The sequence below is a fragment of the Mercenaria mercenaria genome, chromosome 15 (assembly GCF_021730395.1).
Source record: "Mercenaria mercenaria strain notata chromosome 15, MADL_Memer_1, whole genome shotgun sequence".
NCBI lineage: Eukaryota > Metazoa > Mollusca > Bivalvia > Venerida > Veneridae > Mercenaria > Mercenaria mercenaria.
The window spans coordinates 71,986,010-72,003,979 of NC_069375.1; the positions used below are offsets into that span (position 1 = coordinate 71,986,010).

General features: G+C 36.6%; 1 protein-coding gene across 5 annotated transcripts in view; it reads left to right on the forward strand.

Annotated features, from left to right (window-relative positions):
- Window positions 1-514: 514 nt before the first annotated feature.
- LOC123558567 (breast cancer anti-estrogen resistance protein 3 homolog) overlaps window positions 515-17,970 on the forward strand; it is a 49,253-nt gene continuing 31,797 nt past the window's right edge. For 2 of the 5 annotated variants that reach the window (XR_008367505.1, XM_053525676.1), the window contains exon 1: window positions 17,663-17,784. Coding sequence is in view for 1 of the 5 variants with exons in the window: in XM_053525676.1 (XP_053381651.1) it covers window positions 17,738-17,784 (47 nt within the window). In the remaining 4 variants the exon portion in view is untranslated. Of the gene's footprint in view, window positions 669-13,845; window positions 14,005-16,756; window positions 16,945-17,662; window positions 17,785-17,970 lie in introns of those variants that run through there. The other 3 variants (XM_053525679.1, XM_053525680.1, XM_053525681.1) reach the window with 3 other exon arrangements.

Genomic DNA, 17,970 nt, shown 5'->3' on the forward strand with positions numbered 1-17,970 from the left:
ATGATAAATGGAAGACCGCTGTATTTATTTTCAATTATATTTTCTAGCCTTTTCAAAAATTTACGAGTTCGGCATTTCGCCGCTCCTCGAAATATTGGGGCGGCGGGCGCCGCCCCTGCCGCCCCAGCTCCTACGCCCTTGCCTTAAAAATATTTTGGGTTATGCTATTTATAAGTGGAAAAGTATTTGCTTGGATAAAAGATTTTCTTAGCAATAGCTAGACAGCCAAAAATTATGGTTAATGGGTCAAAGAGTTCCTGGAAGAAAGTTGCAGGGTAGATCTACCCCAGGGGTGTCTTAGGGGCTGTATTGTACAGTAGTATGGAATCCAATATTGAAGAAAGATCAACAGTTAAGGGGCAGGTAATCCAGACTACATACCAAGTTACCAAGTTTCAAGTTTATTCAATATCAAGGCTTATTATATCATGCATGTGGATAAGAATAAGAACAAGCGTAAATTGAAAAACCAATATCGGTCGGTACGGAGTTTAGCCTAATTCTAAACATAGAATTGACCTTGACCGCAGGTATCAACTTCCTGCGAAACTTTGCAAAGTAAATAAAGTTGTATAAAAAGAAGTGAATCAAGTGACTAAGAATAATGTAGACATTTAAATCACAAGATCGAGAATTATCAAAACGTTTTATATACTTCGGATTGATAAGTGAGTGCTTACAAATTATTTGCACGTGCAGTTTTTTAGGTTACCTGTCTTCAACAGGTGTAAGTGTATAATAACTATTAACAGACAGTGCATGGCTCTACAGGTATGCCTCGAGTCTCCTATTTTAAAATAAGAAACATCCCCAAGGACATAAAATCATTGCCATTAATTTAACTGTCCCAGTGCAGTGTGTACAACTTTAATATTAAAACTGCTCACACATATGTAGCCTTACCAGGTCAGAGACTTCACCTGGATTGAGAGGCTTTTTTTAGGCAGTGGCTAGGGTTACGGTACCGTAATCCTAGCCTCCGATTCTAGGATTACGGAAGTTCCGTATTTCTAGACAATCCTACGAGAATAGGCTAGGATTACGGAAGTATTTAAGAGGAAACAAATATATGTTAGAGTATACGTTATTATTTCATAGTCATGATTTTGCATTTTTTTTCTCTTTTATTCATAATTTTAACATGTCCAAAACATTGTGGAATGATACTTATTTCACTTGGGTATTGATTACATTTTACTCAGACTTTATCATAGACTCCCTGTGTAAAATCTCAAACTTTTAACTAAAATAAAGCTGTTAAATCAATATAATATTTCATTGAAACTTCAAAGTTTTGTTGTTTGTAGCATCATCTGGGGCATGTGCAGTGAAAAATCTTGATTTGATTTCTAAAATAGTGTGATATTTATTTATAAAGTCACTATATGTTCATTGGAAATATACTTTGTTATACCCAAGTGGAAACTGGCAGGTACTCTAAAATGCAGCTCTCTGATTGGTCAGTTAGAACCCCTAATATACTGTGATGTCATGATAAAGTTATGAATTTTTAATTGTTCTTCTCTATTTTTTTTCTTTTCTCTTTCTTCTTTTACTAACCCAAAATGGTGGATCGATAACACGAAATAATACGACAGGCATAAAAAGTCGCTATTAAGTTTAAAACATCATTTATGCATGTCGTAATATATATATTTGATTCCTCTTAAATACTTCCGTAATCCTAGCCTATTCTCACAGGGTTGTCTAGAAATACGGAACTTCCGTAATCCTAGAATCGGAGGCTAGGATTACGGTACCATAACCCTAGCCACTGCCCTTTTTTTTATCTAAACTTTGCGTCTCATTAGATAGACAAAATGTGACGAGAAACACTTTTTAGTTTGCTTTACAACTATAATGCTTAAACAAACTTTCAACATAATTTGGACTGTTTCAATAGGCAATAGACCAGAAATTGATCTTACCAAAAACTTATGCTCATATTGTACACACAGACACTTGGGGGTCAGCACCCCTCCCTCTCCCATGCCACCCCAGACAACCTTCAGTCAATACATTTTTGTTTTTTAAAACAAACTGAGCACATGTTTTGATCATCCAACGACTTCTGTTATCATTTCAGTATGTTTGAAAAATTCCCATACTCTATCAATGCTCAAAAAAACTAAAGACAACTTACTTCGCAATGTAAACACGATTTTCTTGTCCAAGGAATAGGAGAATAGATCCCAGCATGATGTTGCGCAGTCAAATTTACTACGCAGGGCCGGGACACAGACGATATCGTTAGCGGTTAAAATAAAAATACTTGCTTAGAAAGTCAACAGCCGTGATGGTCGAGATAGTACAGACGTTGGGTTCGAAAGAACTTTTTTGGGCAGGGCCACGGGTTCGCTCCGCGCTTCAGGCATTCTTTTTTTTCTTTTTTTAATATAATATTTTCATTTTCTTTTTAAACAATATATTCTCAAGATATAAAAAATACCTAAAAAAGGAAGAAAAAAAGATTGCCCATAGCGCGGAGCGAACCCGCGGCCCTGCCCAAAAGTAAGCTCACAGAACCAGCGTCTGTACTCTCTCGGCCACCGCGGCAGTTGACGTAATGGGCGAGTATTTTTATTTTAACCATTAACGATATTGTCTGTGTCCCGGCTCTGTGTAGTAAATTTGACATCAAGCTGGGATCTATTCTCCTATTCCTTGGACAAGCTAGTTTGTGTTGAAAACACTCGGAGAAGATGTCTTTAGTTTTTCTGAGCATTGATAGCATATGGGAGATTTTTTGAACATTGAAATGGTAACAGAAGTTGTTGTATGATCGAGACATGTGCTCAGTTTGATTTAAAAAGCGAAAATATATTGGTTGAAGGTTGGCAGGGGCGGATTGGGAGGGAGGACAGGTTCTGACCCCCAAGTGTCTGTGATTGTACAGTGATTTTCAGTCTCTTCTAATATTAAAAAGCCTGTGCTTTACATGATTTATTGTTCTTTAGGCATATATATATATATATAGTCATCCCATGTTATAGACCAGCTTTACCATCCTGGTTCAAATGGATCAGCCTGGTTCAAACGAGCTATGATCTCTTTGACCTGATAAGTTTACTTTAAAGGCGCTCATGGTAGTTTTTTGGACGGGTCTATATTTACCCCAACACTGTGCCAATTTGGTTGTTCCTTATCCCCGTACCGTACAGCCGTATTCAGGAACTATCGATTTTGTTCAGAGAAAGGCAGACACCTACTGGTACATCTATGACATCAAAATACCTCAGAAACATGTCAGAATCCGCTTACTAAGAAATCTGCTGTGTAGTAATTTGAATATCTCTAGGTCAAGTGTTCAAATCATTGACGTCTAAACACTAAAAAGAGTTTTGTAGCATTTGTTGGGAAGCTTTCAACCTGCACCTTCAAACTTAGTGGCCAAATGGAGTAGATAACCCTATTGCTTTTAAGATCATTATGTTAAAGGTTAAGAATGTAGCAACTGGAATGATTCCTCTCTGTTTCGTCCTTTAAAATACAAAAAAAAAGTTTCTTCAGTCACACTTTCATCGGGTTTATTCCAGGTGTTCCTCAGGGGAGCGACCTAGGGCCATTTGATCATCTTGTTAACTATCTTTGCCTTAAGCTGTGGACAAAAACAGAATACTTCCAAAGCTTTTGGCTGAATACATGTATATGCCCTTGTTTGAAATAAAAATAGATTACGTATTTTGTACCAAGCTGCGTTCTATTAATATACACCCCATCTCATTGTAATTTAATTTAAGCCAAATCTAATATGGTGACCTACATTTTTTTTTTCAATTAGTAGACATAAGCAAATACATGTGCACAGTTTGATTTAGTTCTATTATGTGAAACTCAATAAAACAGCAAAAAATATCAACTTAAGATTGGCAAAAATATGAAAAAACAACCTTCGGTCTGCTGATCAACTATTGTTCTCTTTTACAAAATTAATTTCTTTTAATTTCTCTGAGCATGTCTCCACTAGTAAAATATTGTTTTCTGTTATAAATATGCTTAAATTTTAAATTTATACTAGTTATTTTACTTTCCTGAAATACATGGTAGGAGTATGGAAATTTTGAAAAAATGTTCAAAATAGCATCATATCTGAGGACAAATAAAACTGAAACAGTGCTGGTGACCTAGTTATGTCTCCCACCACACAGTTGTGTTGGAGACATATTGATTTACTCCAGTCTGTGTGTGTGTTTGTGTGTCTGTCTGTCACAAAGCTTGTCCGCCTTCTAAGTCGAACATTTCTCATCTGATCTTCACCAAACTTCAACAAAATGTGTCTGCCAATAAGTGCTCGGCCAAGTTCGATAACTAGCCAAATCGGCATAGGCACTTCGGAATTATGGCCCTTGATTTACCAAAAACACTCAGATTTCTTGCGCAGTTTTTACCCCTAAACCGGCGACTATACTACTAGTAGTATAGGTGTCCTTTTGGTGTCAGGAAAGCGCATGCACTTGTGGATTAAGTGAACAGTATATAAAGACTGACTTACTGTTTAGATGATTAGGCAGTTGTGGGAGACATGCGCTTTTCTCAAAAGCATCTCTAGTATTTTTATTTCATTTTTGAATACATCATAACATGACCTTGTAATACAGAACATTCCATCAAAATTTATTATTGGGAAAAAAATGATGAAACTGCTGCGATTGAGCATCTTTAACTCAACTGGGGAGAGAAACGCTTAGTCAAAATTTTGTAAACACTGTGGATTTTGCTTACACTATGTTATCACTCAGTTTACATTTTGTAAATGATTATAAAAAATGTAATTGAAATGTTTCTTCAGTACTTCCTGTTGTTTTGATATTGACAGAAAATTTGTTTTGAAATTTGCTTGTGGTGAAACCTGTTCTCATCAGCTATCAGAACAAGAATGACAACTTTGAAAAGTTATTTCAATATAAAAGGTTTGAATTATCTCCCTTGTTCTGTCTTTCAGTTCTATTTAACCAATATTCAAATGTGCTAAAACCCCCTTGAGTGTTTGAAATTATTTTTGTCCAGTGGCATTGCAGTATTTTTCAAATTATTGGGAAATTTATTCTGGTAAATCAACATTTACTTCCAGTCGTTTATTAACCCAATAAGTCATATAATGTAGATATAGCTTGAACTTGTAAACGAAAAATAATTTCAGACACTAAACAGGTTAGTGTTCAAAAGTAAGCATTTATCAAAATAAATTTGTCAGGTGGATGTGTCGCGCCAGACCAATTTAATTGGATAAATATTTTATTACTAATAAACACTAACCTGTACATAAAATAGACTTATCAAACTACTTAATCACTCTGTCAATTGTGGATAAAATAAACGATAAATTCAACATTTTTCCACAAACTGTTTATTATAAAGAGTGTTGTCTCCCTTGCTTTTTCCTTGGATGTCGCTATGTGTCTTAACTTGTATGGGATAAGGTAGAAAATTGTAACTTGTATGGGATAAGGTAGAAAATTGTCCATGTTTAAGATACTAACAGCTTGAAAATCAAATGTGGTTAAAGGAAATTTAATGTTAAATATTAAACAGTCATTTTTGAAAAAAATTTGCTCAATGCACAAGTAACTGATATATGTATTATTACATAATCTATAATCAGACTGGCATATTGTGTGCTAATTTTATATAATGAACTTGTCCTTCTTTCAGTTTGGACAGTAACATTAACTGTTAAAAAGGGTGATTACCAAAAAGATACTGACTGAATGGTGGTCATGTGCAGACTGATCATGATCTACTCTGGCTGCAAAGGTAGAATCAGTCGTGTCTATGGGTTAGAGACATGCTGTCCTTAAACCTACTAGCCTACAATGTTTGCTGTGTTATTGCTGGACTTTCAGTCAGTTACCTAGTGATAATTTTGTGCAATGTAACTTTAAGAAATTAAAAAAATATCGTGATGATGTTGTATTGCAGTTTCTATTTCACTGACAATTCTCTGACATGCATTTTTGGCTATTGCTTTTGTCGGTCATCAATAATTCACCCTGTGCATCAGTTCTGCAAGTAGCTGTATAGGTTTACCATCCTCTGTGTCTCCTGGAATTCTGTCAATTTCATCCATCTGGTGTCTGTTATTGATATCGTTCTTCATATGGATATAATTATGCTTGTACTTGTGAAAGTAGTTTGCTCTCGCCTGAATTCATTTGTTCATAATGTTTGAACATTTTGCAATCTGCTCTGTGAAAATGTTGAAAGCAAGGGTTGATCTCCTCTGTAGGCCACAAACTTACGTTAACATATGTAATGGATACAGACCAAGTTACAGTTTCTGTGAATGGCAAGAAGTTAATTTGTGCCTTCTTATGAATGGGTAAGATAATTTGATTTTATTCGAGTCCACTTCTATATTGTATAATAATTATTGTTTTGCTGATTATTGGTTGGACCATCTATCTGCTGGTCTGCTGGTCAGTAAACCATAAATTTGATTTCCAATAAAAAAACACTAGAGAATGCTTGTTCCTATAGTGGTCAAACTTCACAGGATGAATGTCAGTGGTCAGTAGATGACTGCTGATGTTTTGGGGGTCAGTAGATCAGAGGTCAAAAACAGATTCCGCTTAATAATTAAAGAATGCTTGTATCATCTGCTTTCTATCTTCATAAAATTGTTACCATGGACAACAGATAACATTATTGTTTCTGATCAAAAGGTCAGAGGTCAAGGTTACAGTGTCTCATAAAATAAAAAATGTTTCCAATAGATATCTGGAACATTTTTGAGTCTGCTAAAGGCTGAAAGCCTTTTGACGAGTCCTTGCTGTTCAGCGATTCTCTAAATGGACCGAATAACACGTGAAGGGATGTAGTTCCATTAGATTTCTCAAACTTCAAACAGTTCACTGCATGAATGAAGTTAAGTTGTGTCAATTCCCTTTGCTATGACCAATATACAATGTAATCTGTCATATTTATGACTTGTAATTGTGCAATTCTCGAATGTAACTCATTAAGCATAAATGTGCATTTTAAGAATTGCGCAGGCTTACAAAGCTTGGGTAACATCCAGCGAAAGACAAAAAATAGTTCCACAGGGCTCCAGATAAGATGCGTATTAGCGTAAATTACGTATAGAAATAATGCAAATACGCATGTCTAATAATTTCTAAGTGTATAAAAACGTATATAAAATTACAGAAACGCACACAATGCTTTTTTAAAAACAAAAGCTGAATCGTCTGGATGCGTTAGGAAACATAGCCGATCAGCCTTAATTCTCCCACATTGAACATAAACACGCATCGTATGATTTCTATAAACTTTGCGTGGGTTGAATTTTGCAGTCAGTAAACGGATAAATTATCGGAAGAAGAAGCTCTTACTGGTTTGTTTAGTTACTACTGATATTAAAAAATTAAAAATACTGATATTAAAAATGATTTTAATTCTTATTTTTCGAGAAATAAACAAATCGGCGAAACATTAAATTGTATTTTCTTGTAGTTTTTGAAATCGAAAGTAGATCGTCTATGTTTGGCTGCTTTCACGAAACGAAACAACTTTTTTATGAAAAGATTTAAATAAGAGGTAATTTAACCGTAAACTTCAATGTCAGATACTGCCAATTGCTGCTAAATGTCTTCGAATCATCACAATTTGTAAAATATATTGTTGAAACTGGAGAAAAGTGTAATCGTATCCAGATATAATATTTTGGGTAAATATCGAGCTGTGTTATGAAATTTTAAGAAAAAAACTAAAAACAAACTGAAGCTGGTAGACTATACTGTCAGTACATCAATCATTAGCCGACTCAGGCCCTTCAGGCCTTTGATTAAACTTAGGGCTGTCAGGTTTGATTTTCTTAGGATGATATTGTTTGTGGTCAGGAGATGACCCCTCTTGTTTTTTGGTTCAGCAACTGAAGGGTCAATGTCACTGTGACCTTGAGATGGAAACTGTTTCTCAACACTTTTTGAACACTTGGGCCTATAGCTGATGATTGCCTATAGGTAGTAGATGACTCCTGTTGATTTTTGAGATTATTAGGTCAAAAGTCAAAGGTCAGGGTCGTAGGGCAAGGTCAATGCATACTAAATTAGATACCAATTTGCTCATGTCAGGTCATCAAGTAGGGCATATTTAGGAGTTTAACAAACAGCTCTTGTTATTTATTAGTTAATCATGTCTTCCACCTCCTTGATGTGACAGAGTTATTTATGATACCTCATCACAGGGGCTAGAGTATAAGGACCACGAAGCCTAATACAGTAAAATGATTACCACATCACTGACCCTCAAGCTACACCCATGGCCTCTCAGTTTTGATAATGCACTTACACTACAACTGAGGAAGGTTTAACCAATTAGATTTAGAGGGTTAAATTCTTTATTTGGGTTATGAAATGCTATGAGTTAGAAGAACCCTGCAAAATATAGATGATTTCTACACCATGAAACATTTTGCCCTAGCTGAGGCAATGAACATTACATTATTAAATATTAAATGACAATAGACAATATGTATCATGCCTGCTGTGTTGGAATAGAACCAAGTGTATCATATCTCTACAATAACTCAAATATTTTCCTGTAAGGACAACAGAAATTTCCTATTAATTTCTCAACATTTACTTATTCTTTTTTGAGAAGTTTAGGTTAACCTTTAACATGCTAAATTTCTATAATGAACTTGTCCGTCTTCCAATTTGGACAGTACCATTCACTGCTAAAAGGGGTTCATACCAAGGGTTTCATACCAAAAAGATACTGACTGAATAGCAAACAGAGCAGGTCATGATCAGACTTCACAAATGTGCAGGCTGATCATGATCTACACTGGTCGCAAAGACAGAATCACTGTCCTGCATGGTAAGAGTTAAAGTTACCATTTCTTAACCTTCTGGTGAAATTGAAGTTTGGCAGTAACAAATTACACCGAGAAATGTTAATTTTACATGGTTGCATAGTACCCTGTGTGGTTCTTTAAAATTAACTTATTGTAAACTTTCAGGTTTAATGCAAAAGAGCACTTTCAATTTTGTCTTCAAAAATGTTGTAAAAGATAAATTTTAAAGTCACTGGAAATATTAAAATGCAAGATAAAATACTGATGGTTTGAGGGACAGTCCTTATATAGTTGTATTTGGAAGGGCTTAAGTCATATATAATTAAAATCTTATTTAGTATTCTGTTTTCAGAATGTTATTTTTTCAAGATACTTTTTCTGTAGTAAATTATGAGTAATATCATTTCATCATTATTATAATAATAAAAATAAAAACCACAGCAGTTTATTAGACTTGACACAAAAATGTGCTATTTAAGGTGTGGATAAATACTACTGGCATTTAATTACCCACTTCAGACTCAGGAAAAAAGAATGTTAATCTGAATTATAGTAAGGCCAGAAAAGTTCTGGCGTGGTTCAACTGCTGATTTCTTAGTGAAAAGAAAACTGGACATTTGTAAATGAATATTAGTTGCTTTCATTTAACTCCAATGTCAAAGACCCATGCCTGTATATTGTTTGGATTGCATATCAGCTTCTGTTCAAGTGAAAACTTTAAGTACACAATGGTACATCATCAACATGAAGTGGACATGTGTGCATTGTTGGTGTTTTCATGTACGGTTATTATTTGTTGAGTTATTCCCCATTTTGGACGTTGAAGGATTATATACAATAACATGAGAACATTGTGCACTCTCCTCTTCCTACAGTCCTCATTCAACTGAAATGAATGTCAATACACATCCATAAAGTGACATTTTATCAGGATTTCCTTGTCTCAATATTTTGTTCAGAATTATGCCCCTCTTTTGACTACAGCTCGTTTAAATGGGTCAACCGTGTTGTTGCACTTATAAAATAGACTCGCCCGGTTTATAGGTCAGTCAGGGTTATGATATGTACTGTATTTTATTATCGAAATATGTCTGTAAAATGCTTCTTCTCCTTCGTTTGGATCCATCCATGTTTACAAATTAACACGTTTAAAATAGTTTATTTTATGGACTGTACCTACATTTGTCCCTTGTGTACAGACCGCTCCACCTACAGTTGCCATCCAACGGAAATGAAACATGGTACTCACGCTCCACCTACAGTTGCCATTCAACTGAAATGAAACATGGGACTCACCACCTACAATTGCCATCCAACTGAAATGAAACATGGGACTCACCACCTACAGTTGCCATCCAACTGAAATGAAACATGGGACTCACCACCTACAGTTGCCATCCAACTGAAATGAAACATGGGACTCACCACCTACAATTGCCATCCAACTGAAATGAAACATGGGACTCACCACCTACAGTTGCCATTCAACTGAAATGAAACATGGGACTCACCACCTACAGTTGCCATCCAACTGAAATGAAACATGGTACTCACCACCTACAGTTGCCATCCAACTGAAATGAAACATGGGACTCACCACCTACAGTTGCCATCCAACTGGAATGAAACATGGAACTCACCACCTACAGTTGCCATCCAACTGGAATGAAACATGGTACTCACCACCTACAGTTGCCATCCAACTGAAATGAAACATCAGGTACTCACCACCTACAGTTGCCATCCAACTGAAATGAAACATGGGACTCACCACCTACAATTGCCATCCAACTGAAATGAAACATGGTACTCACCACCTACAGTTGCCATCCAACTGGAATGAAACATGGTACTCACCACCTACAGTTGCCATTCAACTGAAATGAAACATGGTACTCACCACCTACAGTTGCCATCCAACTGAAATGAAACATGGTACTCACCACCTACAGTTGCCATCCAACTGAAATGAAACATGGTACTCACCACCTACAATTGCCATCCAACTGAAATGAAACATCAGGTACTCACCACCTACAGTTGCCATCCAACTGAAATGAAACATGGGACTCACCACCTACAATTGCCATCCAACTGAAATGAAACATGGGACTCACCACCTACAGTTGCCATTCAACTGAAATGAAACATGGGACTCACCACCTACAGTTGCCATCCAACGGAAATGAAACATGGTACTCACCACCTACAATTGCCATCCAACTGAAATGAAACATGGTACTCACCACCTACAGTTGCCATCCAACTGAAATGAAACATGGTACTCACCACCTACAATTGCCATCCAACTGAAATGAAACATGGTACTCACCACCTACAGTTGCCATCCAACTGAAATGAAACATGGGACTCACCACCTACAGTTGCCATCCAACTGAAATGAAACATGGGACTCACCACCTACAATTGCCATCCAACTGAAATGAAACATGGGACTCACCACCTACAGTTGCCATTCAACTGAAATGAAACATGGGACTCACCACCTACAGTTGCCATCCAACTGAAATGAAACATGGTACTCACCACCTACAGTTGCCATTCAACTGAAATGAAACATGGGACTCACCACCTACAGTTGCCATCCAACTGGAATGAAACATGGAACTCACCACCTACAGTTGCCATCCAACTGGAATGAAACATGGTTACTCACCACCTACAGTTGCCATCCAACTGAAATGAAACATCAGGTACTCACCACCTACAGTTGCCATCCAACTGAAAATAAACATGGGACTCACCACCTACAATTGCCATCAACTGAAATGAAACATGGTACTCACCACCTACAGTTGCCATCACAACTGGAATTGAATACATGGTACTCACCACCTACATTGCCATCAATGAAAGACATGTCTCACCACCTAATGATAATGAAGAAACATGGTACTCACCACCTACAGTTGCCATCCAACTGAAATGAAACATGGTACTCACCACCTACAGTTGCCATCCAACTGAAATGAAACATGGTACTCACCACCTACAGTTGCCATCCAACTGAAATGAAACATGGTACTCACCACTACAGTTGCCATCCAACTGAATGAAACATGGTACTCACCACCTACAGTTGCCATCCAACGAATGAAACATGGTACTCACCACCTACAGTTGCCATCCAACTGAATGAAACATGGTACTCACCACCTACAGTTGCCATCCAACTGAAATGAAACATGGTACTCACCACCTACATTGCCATCCAACTGAAATGAAACATGGTACTCACCACCTACATTGCCATCCAACTGAAATGAAACATGGTACTCACCACCTACAAGTTGCCATCCAACTGAAATGAACATGGTACTCACCACCTACAGTTGCCATCCAACTGAAATGAAACATGGTACTCACCACCTACAGTTGCCATCCAACTGAAATGAAACATGGGACTCACCACCTACAGTTGCCATCCAACTGAAATGAAACATGGTACTCACCACCTACAGTTGCCATCCAACTGAAATGAAAATCATGGTACTCACCACCTACAGTTGCCATCCAACTGAATGAAACATGGTACTCACCACCTACATTGCCATCCAACTGGAAATGAAACATGGTACTCACCACCTACAGTTGCCATCCAACTGGAATGAAACATGGTACTCACCACCTACAGTTGCCATCCAACGAAATGAAACATGGTACTCACCCACCTACAGTTGCCATCCAACTGAAATGAAACATGGTACTCACCACCTACAGTTGCCATCCAACTGAAATGAAACATGGTACTCACGCACCTACAGTTGCCATCAACTGAAATGAAACATGGTACTCACCACCTACAGTTGCCATCCAACTGAAATGAAACATGGTACTCACCACCTACAGTTGCCATCCAACTGAATGAAACATGGTACTCACCACCTACAGTTGCCATCCAACTGAAATGAAACATGGTATCACACCTACAGTTGCCATCATGAATGAAACATGGTACTCACCACCTACAGTTGCCATCCAACTGAAATGAAACATGGTACTCACCACCTACAGTTGCCATCCAACTGAAATGAAACATGGTACTCACCACCTACAGTTGCCATCCAACGGAAATGAAACATGGTACTCACGCCCCACCTACAGTTGCCATCCAACTGAAATGAAACATGGTACTCACCACCTACAGTTGCCATCCAACGGAAATGAAACATGGTACTCACGCCCCACCTACAGTTGCCATCCAACTGAAATGAAACATGGTACTCACCACCTACAATTGCCATCCAACTGAAATGAAACATCAGGTACTCACCACCTACAGTTGCCATCCAACTGAAATGAAACATGGGACTCACCACCTACAGTTGCCATCCAACTGAAATGGGACTCACCACCTACAGTTGCCATCCAACTGAAATGAGACATGGGACTCACCACCTAAAGTTGCCATCCAACTGGAATGAGACATGGTACTCACCACCTACAGTTGCCATCCAACGGAAATGAGACATGGTACTCACCACCTGCAGTTGCCATCCAACGGAAATGAGACATGGTACTCACCACCTACAGTTGCCATCCAACGGAAATGAGACATGGTACTCACCACCTACAGTTGCCATCCAACGGAAATGAGACATGGTACTCACCACCTACAGTTGCCATCCAACGGAAATGAAACATGGTACTCACCACCTACAGTTGCCATCCAACTGAAATGAAACATGGGTACTCACCAGTAACATAAGTGGACATGCAAATATTATTCGGAGTTTTATGTCTGATTATTTTTTGCAGATCTATCAGCTTAACAACTTTCTAGAAAAGGCTGATCCACAGTTAAGCCCAGTACACTAGTAGGCAAAAAAAAATCTGCTGATATATATAATGAAATGACCAATGATGTAATGCTGAAGTCATTTGGCATCCAGGGCTGTTTTCTAGTGTGATATTTTTCCAGATTTTTACTGAGTCTTTCAGTGACGTAAAACCAAGATGCTTTTCTCTAGTGCCTAATTTGGCATGATAAATAGTTTATTAGTAAGATAAACAATTATAATATCACCGTTTTGCAGGGAGAGATTTTTCATGTAGCCAATATTTTGTTTCTTATCATGATGTTAGGATTGCATTTTAACATTAAAGTTTGAGTTTCCAGCGGAGTAAAAGTGATAAACACTGCAGAGAATTTGGTGGATTAAAGTAAAATTGTTTAAACTGCACTGGTGAGTTAAAAGTTTTCTAGTCAGAATTTTTTAGGGTAGGCCCATCATTTAAGCCTTGTCTGCATTAGTCTAAGCTAACTCAAGGTGGGTGGTTCAAACCAATTGGTCACCCGGGATGGTTGGGCAGCTGGGATGGTTGGGCAGCCAGGTTGGTTGGGCAGCTGGGTTGGTTAGTCACCCGTGATGGTTGGTCACTTGGGATGGTTGGGCAGCTGGGATCAGACTGGAATGTAGCCTCATCATCTATCATTATGTTTGTGTAAAAAAAACACCACACCATGCACCAAAAAAAAAATGACTTGAAAGCTCTTGAATGTCTTCAAAATTCTCATGAATTATATCTTGACCATGCAATGGCCAAATTGCATTATGTACAGTTATCATGAGAAGTAAATTGTCAAGTCAGTGTGACCAACACATATTGATAGGCTCAACTATTTGGCTGGGCAAATTTTAAAATAGTTACAATACTTGAAAACTAGAAACAGTCACATGTGTATTTTATTTCGCAATTTAGAGTCAAATGTTTACATTGTGTCTACTAAATACCATTTTGAAAGCCTCTCTTTACCATATATATGATGAATGAAAAGATGTAAGTCAAGTGCGGGTCATCTTACAAAGGATGGTAACATAGTGACACGCTATACGCTCTTAGTCATGTTTTACTATAATATAAACTAGGTCAGTCAAAATGTGGTCAAGTCTATGAACCATACAATGACTGTTTTACTGTAATGGGTCAGTAAATTATAACCCTTACCCTGCTAAATTTCTAAAATGAACTTGTCCATCTTTCAGTTTGGACAGTACCATTTACTGTTACAAGGGGTGTTTTCCAAAAAGATATACTGACTGAAAAGTGAACAGTGCAGATCATGATAAAATTGCACAGACGTGCAGGCTGATCATGACCTACACTGGCCATAAAAGCAGAATCAGTTGTGTCCAGAATCTTGTTCAAGTTGATTGGCACTCACACTGGGACAAGTTTTACCATAACAGGTCAGTAAAACTTTGACCACACACTGTGCCTTTATGGTTTGTATTCAGTGACTAGAGGGAGGATGGTAAATGTTAGAATGCTGAGATAAATGATCTGGTGCTCCCAGGGTGAATAATGATTACATTAAATAGTAATTTTGTGATGGTTAGAGGTAATAGTATACAATTTACTTTGTATTATGAAAATCATTTACTTTGTGTTGTGTAAAATACAGACAATTCTTAGGTTTACAGGTTTGATGTTTGTGGCTGAAGGCAGATTATAATGTACTGTGAAATCATTAATATTCATGGGGGACTAATTTTCGTGGATTTCGTGGTTAAGTCAGGCCACGAAATTATATCCCAACGAACAAGTAAAATTCCAATTCATTTTATGTTTGAAAGTTGAAATCCATGAATTCATATCCCCACGAAAATGCTGTTTTGACCAAAAACCACAAAATTTCATGCCCACGAAATTAAATTATTTTACAGTATACTGGTATTAATGAGTGAGACAATAGAAAGAATTGCAAAGTTAAAATACAAATCTATATAAAATTGGTTTACAAAAAAAGCAGCAAAACTTGCCCCCAAGAAACTCTGTATGCAGCCCGTCTGGGTGTACCATGTAAGGCTTCAAACGCAGGTATTCGGCAATAGGGGTAAATGGTCTCGGGGCAGGATGCGGTCACAACTGTGTTTAAATAATGTTATTGATATTATTAATATTATTATATACAACGCCACTGAATATGTCATTGTGTACATGTATAAATAGGCGTTTAATCAAATAATTCAGTTTCAGTTTCAAATGTTAGTCAACTTAAGTCTTAGTGAATTATGTACTCTGCATGATGATATTGCTCATGTACCGGTATGGACTACTTTAATATAATAACATGCCATTCTCCTTACATCAACACCAGATCAGCCTCCTTCATTAAAACCCCCCAACTTTCTTATCTTCATTGCTTTTCTCTCTTTTATAATGCATCTTTTAAGGTACATTTAACCTTGCCTCAGCAATCGCCTGTTTTGAAGCAGCCAGTTGCCTTTAGCAGCCTGTCGGATTACTTCCCAAAAAAGTGTTTTTGCTCTAATTTCAACTTGTCTTCAACAGCCACCTGCATGCCTTCAGCAGTTTTACATTTTGTCACTACATTTTGACATGCAGGCTGATCCTGGTCACAAAGGCAGAATCATGTGCCGCAAGCAGGCTAAAGGTTAAGATTACTTCACCTGGTAACTTGCTGCGTTTCCCTCATAAATAGATTTTAAATTTTTTCATCAGTATTGTATCATTAGAATTACCTTTAGTTTTTAAATTCTTGAAAAGTTGAAGAACCAAACATTAACACAGCTTGGCCACAGTGAAGCTGTAAAATAGAGTGCCAGTTTTTATGCACAGTTATCATTGCAATAAAATTGTCTCTCATGGATGCTGGTTTTCATGAATTTTTGATTGCTGTCATTTACTGTCAATTTTTGTATGAACTTTCTTTAAATGTGGGAACATTATAAACAGTAAGTACTATATGACTGTAAGATGTATGTTAGAATTATTGATATTTTATATTTTACAAATGGCTGAATTATTCAGACTTTTAAAATTTGGAGAGAAAAAAAATTGTATGACGCTGCATTTCTTTCCTTATATAGAATCAGCGTAACTGCATCAGCTATGTAGTGTTTGAGTCAGTTAAATGGTCGTGATTAGGAAGGATTTAGATTGTGTATTTTTGTGCAGGGCACTTGTAGGAGTGTGAAGTTTTTCCTGTAAAATATGATTGTAAGATTTCAGGCAGGATATTAAACTTGAGGGAATCTTCAGTATAGATTATTGTCAATACATTATAATAGACAGACACCTGCAAGCTTGGTGTTTCTGATAGCTCAGGGGAATCTGCTTTACTTTAAAAAAAAAGAGGAAAAAGTGTCAGATAACAGAAGGTACTGATTCAAATTATAAGATTAATTGTGCAATTAAATAAAATTTATGTAATTAAATACCATGCAGTTGAAACATTGTGCCGATGACTTTTTACATTTTAAAAAAAAAATGTTTTGAAACAAAATTTCAAACACTATAATCCAATATTGAAGATCTTTCAGGGAGTATTTTGGTAACTAAAAAAAAGATCTGGGATAAGGTGACTCTTCAAAGGCTTGTTTATTTGTTCATTAGGGAATATTTTTGAGTCAGTTAGATACCTGTTGATGTAAAGGTCCAAGATTTTATATGAGATAAACATTTAAAAGCTCGCCTCTATCAGAGCTATGGAATGATGCCACAGATAACCATGGTGATAAATTCATGAGATATATCAAGAACATTCCTATAAATATTGTGTAGAACCCAAGATTAGCCCAGTATTTATAGTTATCATCAAATCAGTTGATCAAAAATGTTTGAAAAAGCTTCACCTGTTTGATGAAGACTTAAATAGTGTTTCAGAGCAATATGTTTCAGCATATTGCACCACTTCATGATAAATTCATTTTTTTATTGACTGAAAAGCTGTTTTTGAAACAAACAGTTCATTCTTGTTTTAAAGGATATAGCTGTTTCAGATAAAAGGTTTCAAGACCATGGTGATTTTGTCATTATTCATAGAATATTAACTATGAAAAAGGAGTACCAGTCAAAATTACTGAGAAAAAAAATAACAATGTACTAAGGCTAGAACCAGTCAGTTTTAGAAAATTACTGTCATTTTTGTCATTAGAAGTGAACTGAGGGAGAATGTCATCTCTTGGAAAATTGGAACAATTACACCATGACCTTTGCAGGTAACTGAGAATTTTTGTACTTATATATGGAATAGAGTTTTAATCTTATACCAGAACACAGAAATAGTTAGTCATAGACTTAATATTTTTAAAAATTGATTCTTGAAAATTTATTTACTGTCAATAACAAATTACAGACTACAGAAAATTATTAAAATGTACCATTATTTTAATATAATTTAAGAA